The following is a 10,439-nucleotide window of genomic DNA, read 5'->3' as shown; positions in this document are numbered from 1 at the left end:
CTCCAATCCTGGTTCCTTGTATAACCCCAATGGGTTTTTAGAATTTTGTTGAACTATTCCTTTTTGTCCATATGGTAGAATATTAATCTATGTTGTCGGTCCAGCCAGTGATTTCAAACAATTTTGGCAAGAGGGTAATCCCTAAGAACATGAAGTGTACATTACTTTGTTGTACAAATGATTGCATTATTTCAGAAAATATTTTTAAATTTGTATTAATTTAATATTTTAAATTTAAATTTACATTAATTATGTCAGTTTATCCCGTGGAAAGAAAAGAAAAATGTTCCTAGCATGAAATATAATTTAGTTATTCTTTTCATTGTATTAAATATTTTAGTTGAATCAATAACTCACCAAGAATTTTGAATTATATTGGCAAACAAAGACTCAATTATACTTAAATTAAAAAATAATATAGAAATCAACAAAGCCGCACAATTAGTAGGTAGTCGGGTCCCTTAAGCATGTTGATAGGGGTTCAATTCCTGGCTTTGTGTATGGAAAAACTTTGTTAGTAGAGGTAAAATCTACTTCGGTGATCTATACGTCAAAAAAAATATAGAAAAGAAAAATGAAACAAATTTAGGGACACTACAAGACACCCCCTCATGCAAGAGTTTTTTGGACTTCAAGTATGGATATGACACAAATCGATTTTTAGTTTACTTGCGCTTTTATTAATTTCACCTGAAAATAAGGGCAGTGATGATCGAACTCATGACCTCCTAGTTATTCTAATTTGGATACCATGATAAGGAATTACTTTAACCCAAAATCTAAGGGGCCGTTTGGTAGAGGATAAATTTTTTTATGCCCGAGAATCATGATTTATAGGAATATGGTGGAAAAATTATTTTTCCAGGAATGTTACCAAAAAATTTTCTAGCAGGTCAAAATATTACCGAGATTTTGTTTCAAAAAAATTGTAAATTTTTTTCAATACCTGGGATTCTAAGAATTGACATTTTGAAAGAAAATAGTACACAAAACAAATATCGAAAAAATCAGATTCCCGAGAAATTTTTCAAAAATCTTATACTAAACGTGGATAAATAGGATTCCTAGTATTACTTTTCCGGGAATCTCAAAAAAAATTTCCTACCAAACACCCCTAGGTTCTGATGATATATTAATTATTTTATGGGTTTAGTGTTTATCATTTTAAATGACATAATTTTATGTCATTTTTATGAAACTATGTCGTTTTAGTGTGTTTTGTCATTTTCTCTAATTTATAAAATTAGAAATAAAAAGAAAATGGAGGAAATAGAATGTAAAAACTTACCAAAACGAGGTAGTTTCATTAAAAATGACATAATTTTATGTTATTTAAAATGACAAATATTTTCTCCATTTTTTTATATCTTTTGTATCTCTCTACTTAGTTATACTAAAAGGGTTTTCGTTTGTCCTATAACAGGAAAAAGGGAAAGTTTCCCGCAGATACAACATTTCATGGGGTCCGCAATTTACGAAGCAAAAAAAACAAAAAAAAAGGGTATGAAAAACGAATCTCTGTAACATGACATACTAACTTTTCTTGCAACATAACTCTTATAAAATCCTATACTAAAATATATATGTGTTCATTTTTTCTATAATCAATGCAAATAAGTTATTTATACTGAGCCCAAAATAATGTCGTTTTGGGACGGAAATCAAGATATTTATCTCAGGGATATAATAGTTTTACTCAAAATAATTTTTTATTTTTTTGCCCCAAAACGACGTCATTTTGAGAGTGAATGTAGATAACTTATCTATATTATAAACATTAAAACAAATATATATATATATATATATATATATATATATATATATATATATAGACATGATCTTTTTACACCGGTATAAGAGTAATAACTCTTACACTCAATCTTAACGGTTGATTTCCGTCCATCAAACGACTGTAATTAATTACATTATACTCATTAATTAATTATAACCGTTAGATATGCGAAAATCAACGGTTAAGATTGAGTGTAAGAGGTGTAAGTTGATCCTCTCTCTCTCTATATATATATATATATATATATATATATATATATATATATATATATATATATATATAGAATATTCTTACACTGGTGTAAGAGTTAGAAGTCTTACACTCAATCTTGACCATTGATCCACTTGTATCCAATAAAAAATTAGAGCCCTTAGATATAAATGGGATCAACGGATAAGATTGAGAGTGTAACTTATACTGGTGTAAAATGATCCTATATATATATATATATATAAAAGAAAAAAGAAACAAATTTAGGGGAAAAACACACACACTCGTTCACTTGAGAATAGGGATGTGGGGAAACAAATTGGGAGCGTGAGGAGTAAAAGCAGAGAAAAGACACAGACAATAGTCTCCGCCAGTAAGGAGGCTGAGACTAACAGAGCCACTACACTCACTGTAACCGTCACTGCTAACTTCCCAGATCTTCTTCTTCTTTCTCTTCAATCGTTCTTTTCTTCACTCTAATTTTCCTCTTTCTTCTTTGGTGTTAGATCTTCGCCTTTGAACTTAGAGAGCTTCTTTGATGGAACAGGTTAGTGAAACGCATTGCGTTTTGAAGTTCGACTTTCATTTCTTCTTACAAATATGATCGAAATATCCACCGATTCTTTCCCTCTGCTTTGTGAATTATTATTATTAATTTTTTTTTTTTTGCAGTACGAGAAGGTTGAGAAGATAGGTGAAGGAACCTACGGCGTCGTTTACAAGGCTCGTGACCGTGTCACCAACGAGACCATCGCGTTGAAGAAGATTCGCCTGGAGCAGGAAGATGAGGGGGTTCCTAGCACCGCCATTAGAGAAATTTCACTCTTGAAAGAAATGCAGCATAGGAACATTGTTAGGTATTCTGACGAATGTGTTGTTTGTCAATAATGAAATTGATGTGCTAAGAAAGGATGCTATGCATGTAGACGTAGAAATTAGAAAGAAAAAAAAAAAAGGAAGATTAATGTTCAATGTAAGCCTCAACGTCTCAATATGGAGTTCATTGTGTGTTTTATTTTTTTGGTAAATTGATGTTTCTGCATTTTGGAATTTAACTGGTACATGTAGTATAATCATAGATCTGTATAGAACATCAATGTTTAGCATGTAAATTATAATGTGTTGACATGGATAAACTCGTGTATGCTGACGTTGCTGATAGTTTAAGTCTTTTATAATTGAGCAATTCTTAATTTATTTTCCTTTTCATTCCTTTGCTGCATCTTGACAATGGCATCATTCCATATTTTTCATAATTCTGTCCCTGTCTTGGGACACAGCCTGTTTTTGATACCCTAATTCCGTTCAACTAATGTTTATGTTTGGTGGTAAGGCTGTTTGAACATATTATTTGACAGACCATACAGATGTGATTTGTTCATGTAGGTGACATCTGGGCGTCTCAATGATAATGTGAACATTTTCATTGCCAAGTCCTGCTGTTGATCTCACTACAAAGCCCATTACTAATGCCCTAATGGTTTTCTACTCCCAACATAATGTCCCTAAGCAACATAAATTCTATTTGGGCTATTTTAAGGGCTATAGTAAAGACATGCTTGTGGGGTATTATATTATTTATGCCATCAAAATTAGGATTGGATGGCCCTAGAAAATCTGCTTACTCTAAAATTTCCTGCATATCAGCTCCTTTAATCATGTTGCTTCACTTAGTTCATACATTATTGTCCTAATGTTCTACCTTTTTAGCCACTTCCTTATTGAGTTATGGTTGGTGGATATATGGATTACAGGTTGCAGGATGTAGTGCACAGTGAGAAGCGATTGTATCTGGTTTTTGAGTACCTTGACTTAGATCTGAAGAAGCACATGGATTCATCTCCAGAATTTGCAAAAGATCTGCGACAAGTAAAAGTGTGTGACTTCTCTATTTTTTTTCTGTGGAGATTTTTGAGCTTTTTGTGACCGAAGTTATTTTTATAAGTGAGCAAGAAATACAAGTCAGCCATCAATTGTATGGTTTTCTTTTCCTTTGTCTTGTCTTTCCATAAATTAAATGAACCAAATATGAGAGTCAATGATGATTAAATAACCTTATGGTTGGCAACATAACTATAGCTTGTCGATATGCAGGTCCATACGTATTGTGCATTTCTCTTGAATTTTATGATGAATTACAAGTTACTTGGATAGCAGTTGATTGGTGTGATGTCCATAAAAGTTTCCTGTTTCTGAAGATGAGTGATGGGTAGATTAAGTTTGGGCTTTAGCATTTGATTGGGGCTGTTAAGTGCTTATTGAAACGGAAGGTGCAAAAGTGGAATTCTCTGTTAAGAAAAAATATACTAGGTCAATAAGCTAATTATATCTTATATATATTCTGAGTTCTGTAGCATTCAGAGTAGTCAACCATGGTAGTTCATTGTACTAACTACTATCAGGCCACTATGTCATGTTGCTTGAATTCCCTGCGATGCCCTAAGCAGCGCGTCATGTTTTGATGTAGTAACCATCGAGGCCTTAAATCGCGACCCCTACTTTCATGCGAACACAACTTTGCCCCTTTCTGTTGTGTCCAATCTAGTTTTTAGGGCATTTTGGTTTTTCCTTTGTCTTCTCCACTCCCCCTCTGATATGAATGATCCGGGGACATGTTTAATGACTACCTCCAAGCAGCCCTAGTGTTTTCCAGTCAAACCCATCTTTTTTGGGGCAGTGGCATCCTCTGCTCTCAGGTCTTTGCTTTGTTGCCTCTGTTTTGCATAGCTTCTTCTCTTTCACATCGCTCTGATCTCTGTTTCGCACAGTCCCTTATTTTTTTAATATTTGAGTGCATTGATGTGTAAGCTCACTATTCCTTTTTTTTTTTTTTGGGGGTACATAGATGTGCTAATATCCAGACTTGTTAGACAATTTTATTTGTTATTTGCTCAGTTTCAGCAATTTTTCCCAGCCACTGTTGTTTTATTTATAGTCATGCCCATTTCCTGTTTCAATTTTGTGCTGTTTGATTAATGACTTGTTAGTTATGCCTTACATTAATAGTGATTGTGTGTCTAAAGTCTAAACTATGTCTTCCAATTTTTTAATTTTATGTCTTTTTTTTTTATTGTGTAGTATAAATTATGTCTTGTATCCATAATTGTCAATATAGGGGCCATCGTAATGTTTTTGGGTCTGCCGCTCTGCGCCACTATCTAGATTGACAACTATGGTAGCATGTTTTTCAAATATTATCTGAAGTAGTTGATTAAAAAAGAGCTCTACTTTGTTGATTCAAGTCGCTGTATGGTACTGTATTGCCTGCCTCCTCTGTTTTGAACTACCTGAGCATGAACAGATTTGTATTACTATCCTGTTAACTACCCTTCCCATTGTTAGTATGTTTGATCATAACTAAGTATTTCCACCTTATTATGCATCATTAAAATGAATATATTTTATCCTAGATTCTAAAAGAGATGAGGTAATGTTGGCAAAGATAACCAGTTAATATTGAATTTGAATTGTTTAATGATCTTTTGTGCAGATGTTCCTTTATCAAATTCTCTGTGGCATTGCTTACTGTCATTCACATAGAGTTCTTCATCGAGACTTGAAACCACAAAATTTGTTGATAGACCGCAGCACTAATGCACTGAAGCTTGCAGATTTTGGATTGGCTAGGGCATTTGGAATTCCTGTCAGGACCTTTACACATGAGGTTTGTGACTTTTTGTGCTACCTTATATCGGCTTTCTCAATGGAGATAATCAAAATTTGAAACTAATGGGCCTGTGTACAAGAAAAGAAATATGTACTCCTAAGTCCTACCGCACTTCAAAGTTTGAAACTTTTGTAACTCCAATCTTTTGTAGTTGTCTTGTTCCAACTGTTCTTTCTGGAGCTAGACTGAACTTAATCATAGGATGGTTATCAGAGTTGTAAGAAGTAGACATTCCACCCCCTCCCCCCTAATTTTGCAGATCAAAGTAAGGAAATTGCTTCGTCTGGAACTCTAAAAGATTATTGATCAGTTTCATGTTATCTGTCTAACAAATATTCAGATTGCTTCCTTTCTCATAAATTTGAAAATTGAATTACATGAAACATATAAGTTGGTTGTAAGAGTTCCAAAATGTGGGAAGCAAGAATGGTTGGTCCATTGTTCTTTTTGCTATTTGTCAGGCATATAGTATTGTCTTGATTTTTTTGCATAAATTTTTTTATTATATTGATTGATTTATAGGAGTAGATACTTTATGAAACATATAAATCTTGTGAAAAGGTATTATTGTAGATGGACTTTAATAAACTCTTTTTTTATTACTGTTTTTGCGTTATAGTTTTGGCAATTGCTTGTAGGTGGTGACACTGTGGTACAGAGCTCCGGAAATATTGCTTGGATCCCGTCATTACTCTACCCCAGTTGATATTTGGTCAGTGGGATGCATATTTGCAGAGATGGTAAACCAACTACCACTTTTCCCTGGGGACTCTGAGATTGATGAATTGTTTAAAATATTCAGGTGAATAGTTTTTTGCCATAAGTTTTACAGTTCTTTGGAAATCATATTAAATTCTGTCAGCAAAGAACATGACAAAGAATGCCCCCAAAATTCCGTTAACAGTCTCTAGACTTAAAATGACAGTATGGCATAAATATGTACTGGTATCTTTCAATTGTTCATGGATCTTAAGGATTGGGATGTTGCAAATATTTTTCAACTTTTATTTTAGAGTTTTTTACTCTTGATAGGGTTCTGATTGAAAAATCTGAACACTATATGTAATACTTTGATGGGTCAATGCAAATAATATGTATGTGATATGATGTCTCTGGTCCTTGTTTTCTACTTTAACATTTGTCAGAGCTTTAAGACACAAGTGGAATCTTTCGGTAGTTATCAGGATAAACTTGGATTTGTGGCAATGCTTTAACCACTTAGGAGATTTGAGAGGCAAAATGGAGGAAATCCTTTTAGAGATTTACCGTATACTTGATGTGTGGTCGTTGGATAGTATGGAGGAATAGAATTTTCTGAGTATTTGGTGGTCAAAATGTATAGTTTTAACTTTTAGTGGATTCTCTTTCATGGTGTCCATTAGTTGTGTTAGATTGTGCAGCAGCTAGTTATATTCCTTATTGGCTTTCTGGTATATTTGTTGAGGTGTGGGCATGCCATCAATATTTAGAGCGTTTTCTTTTGATTAAATAATGAGGTTTTGGCCATTCTATGGAGGGTAAAGTTTTATCAGCACCTGCCAAGTATGATGCCTTTTGATATTGTAAAGCGCCAATTCAACCCAAAAAGTTAAGTTTTTAAGTGATGACCACATTAATTGTTTTATATTAATATCTCTAACACGCCTTCTTATGCAAGAGTCATTTGGCTTGAAGTGCGGATAATGCACAATATATAAAGCAACCAATTCAATCCAACAATTAAGCTTTTGGACTGAATTGGCGTTTTACATTGTATTAGAGCCTCTGTGATTAAGTGGTGAGTTTGATCCTCACCTCCCTCATTCTATTAATAAATAATTAAATATTGTTAAGCTTTTGGATTGAATTGGCGTTTTACATTGTATTAGAGCCTCTGTGATTAAGTGGTGAGTTTGATCCTCACCTCCCTCATTCTATTAATAAATAATTAAATATTGTGGAGTTTCTTAGTACATGTAAGTGAACTTGTGCATTGTCCATCCTTCAAGCCCAATAGGCTATTGTGTGAGGGAACATGTTAGAGAAATATATTATAAAACCATTATTATGGCCTTCACCTTATAATTTAAGCTTTTAGGTTAAATTGATTCTTTAAACGTATCTTTTTATTCTTTGGAGCTCAATGCTATGATATTCAAGGGCGAATGCATATTTATATTTGCTATTAAAAATGTGCTTTCCCATGGCTTTGTGGTGTTCTGCACATGGATTTTGATTTTCTGGGAATCTCATTGGTTTGGAAGACATGCTGATGGATTGGGAAGCTCTTGTATAGATAATTGGCTGCCTTTGTTTTTATATGCTTCTTTTTGTAGCTTTCTCCAATAGGAATTTTAGTTCTTTAAGTCGCATTCCTTTTCTTATACATAGTTTTCAGTTCTGATGAGCAATATAATTATTGAGCAATTTGTCTGGCTGGCGCTATATTCTTGCGGACCCTCTGACTCTCCTCTTTTTACTGTCTTACTCTTAAAACTCTACCCCCTCCAAAAAATAAATATCTATAAACTAGAATTATTGCAATCTATACAATGCTTATGCAACCATTATATTCTTGCTTCCAAACAGGCATGTTACAAATAAATAAACAATGCTACATAATGTATGCTTATATTTTTGCATATCGTTCCTTATATGAAGAATCTTGGGTACGCCAAACGAAGATACATGGCCTGGAGTGACTTCATTGCCTGATTTTAAATCAGCCTTTCCCAAGTGGCCACCTAAGGTAATTAAATTGATGTTTCTTTTAACTTGCAATAATTAATGTTGGGTTCTCATTGCTATAAGTATTTAACCTTATTTTGTACTTTTTGCAGGACCTGGCAACTGTGGTCCCAAATCTTGAGCCAGCTGGTCTTGATCTTCTTTCTGTAAGCTCAATATCAGATATAATATTTGTTAGATAATAAAAAGTAAACATTTGTGATTTTCATTGTAGATTAAGACCAAAGGTTATATTTATTTCATCATTAATGAAGAGAAAGTGCTTTTTCTTTTCTTAAGAAACAGGGATAAAACGAGAAATGCATTTTGAAGCTGTAATAGAAAGCATTAGTTGGCAATCTTCCTCGCAAGGTTTTAGATGAACACAACCTACATTTTGCACAAAGATGACTGGTTGTAGCTTAGACATCTTTCGTTATTTGGGCCTTGGAAAGGTTAACCATGCAAAATGGTGATATTAGGCCTCTAACCTTATCATTGCTATTTGTAAGGAACTTCATTAGTCATGATTCTACTAATTAGTAGTGTTCAACTCCATTAATTTTTTAACTGAAACGATGGGTAGAGTGATTGTCCTTTGTTTTTCTCATTGAGTTCTCTACAATGGTTCAGAGCAGCTTTACTTATCACCTGTATGGTGCGATTATTTGGTAACAATGCATTCAAGTATTTGATTTATAGTATAATGAAAGATCCCATGTCATTTTAATTTACTTAAATCATTTTTTCCCCCTATCCTCTATATCAATCCATATTCTGCATTTGAGTTTTCTTCATTTTAGATACTAATATGCAAGTTTTATGTGCTCCCTCAAAATTGTTTCTATTGATTTTCCTTGGTGCTTGCTTCAATGTATGTGTGTTGTATTCCAGAGTATGCTTTGCTTGGATCCCAGCAGAAGAATTACTGCCAGGAACGCTCTTGAACACGAATACTTCAAAGACATTAAACTTGTTCCCTGATTTCTTATCTTCACGGCAGAGGTGTTCATATTTGTATGTGTAGCATTTATGGGTTTTAACTCTCCGGGAAATGTGTGCTATCCTTTCTATTTTCGTCAATGCTTTGGGGCCGAGTCGTATTTTCTTTAGTTGTTCTCACAGATTTATTTTAGCTTCAGCTTGAGTGTGATTATATTGCCTGTTATCCTTTTTATGTCTCACTCTCAATATGATGCGACCGGCAAATTTTTAGTTTGCTTGATGTGTGATAGAGACTGCTGAATGCTTGCTTGTAGAACAATTCGGTTTTTATACTGGTATGGGGCATGTAAATTTGACTTGGGTTCTCGTTTGTAAGCTGCTTTTATCTGCTTTCTCAAATTGGTATCAGGAGATTAGTTCAATGAACATATGAAGCATAAATGTACGAGTAAATTACCCAAAATGATTATTTTTGTGGAAAAAAAATTGATAGCTATATATTACCAAACTAATGCTCAAATTTGTATTTATATAATAAAACATTAACAAATAATATTAAAAGCTAGAATTAAATTTTTTTGGGCAATCTATATTCATTATTATAATTTAAGAATATTGTATATTTTGACATTCGAGATAGATTTTTAATGTGTTGTATATCTTATTGAGGTAAGATATTTTCACTATCAATTTTTTGTATTATTACTCTAATTATCATTGGATTCAAAAGTTATTCTTCTTTTCTTTCTTTTTATTAAACTTTTCTTTTAATCCAATGGTAATTAAAGTTGTAGTGAAATGATAATAAAAAAAATTGGTAATAAGAATATTATACTCTATCTTATTTTGTTCGGATATTTTCCAACATATTTAGGTGTTTCCTCAAGTTTCTTGGTGTTCCTAAAATTACTTTTGGGTAAAATGTACTGCGTATAGTATTGGGCCATTGGCATACCTCAAGTTCTAAAATTAATGACTCCGATGCTTCTTAGATGGAAGCACAACCACTTCATCTGGGGAGGATTAGTAGCGTTTGAGCATCCAAGAAACAGAAATTGTTTTTAACATACGTAACATGCTGGACCTAATTGTGCGTAAGATATCTCTAGCAAGGCTTTT

The 10,439-nt window shown here is 33.2% G+C and overlaps 1 protein-coding gene across 1 annotated transcript; it reads left to right on the top strand.

Moving 5' to 3' along the window:
- The first annotated feature begins 2,274 nt into the window (after positions 1-2,274).
- LOC133315551 (cell division control protein 2 homolog) lies at positions 2,275-9,677 on the top strand. Its single transcript, XM_061517193.1, has 9 exons — positions 2,275-2,413; positions 2,509-2,549; positions 2,675-2,859; positions 3,757-3,877; positions 5,493-5,666; positions 6,308-6,471; positions 8,310-8,397; positions 8,489-8,542; positions 9,270-9,677. The coding sequence occupies exons 2-9, from the start codon at positions 2,541-2,543 to the stop codon at positions 9,357-9,359; spliced, it is 885 nt and encodes a 294-aa protein (XP_061373177.1). The 5' UTR covers positions 2,275-2,413; positions 2,509-2,540; the 3' UTR covers positions 9,360-9,677.
- Positions 9,678-10,439: the final 762 nt, after the last annotated feature.

Source organism: Gastrolobium bilobum, unplaced genomic scaffold (genome assembly GCF_033153095.1).
Source record: "Gastrolobium bilobum isolate Gb01-03AN ecotype WA unplaced genomic scaffold, APGP_CSIRO_Gbil_v1 utg5429, whole genome shotgun sequence".
NCBI classification, from domain to species: Eukaryota; Viridiplantae; Streptophyta; class Magnoliopsida; order Fabales; family Fabaceae; genus Gastrolobium; species Gastrolobium bilobum.
The sequence above is the reverse complement of the archived record's forward strand: the minus strand, read 5'-3'. Positions and strand labels throughout refer to the sequence as shown.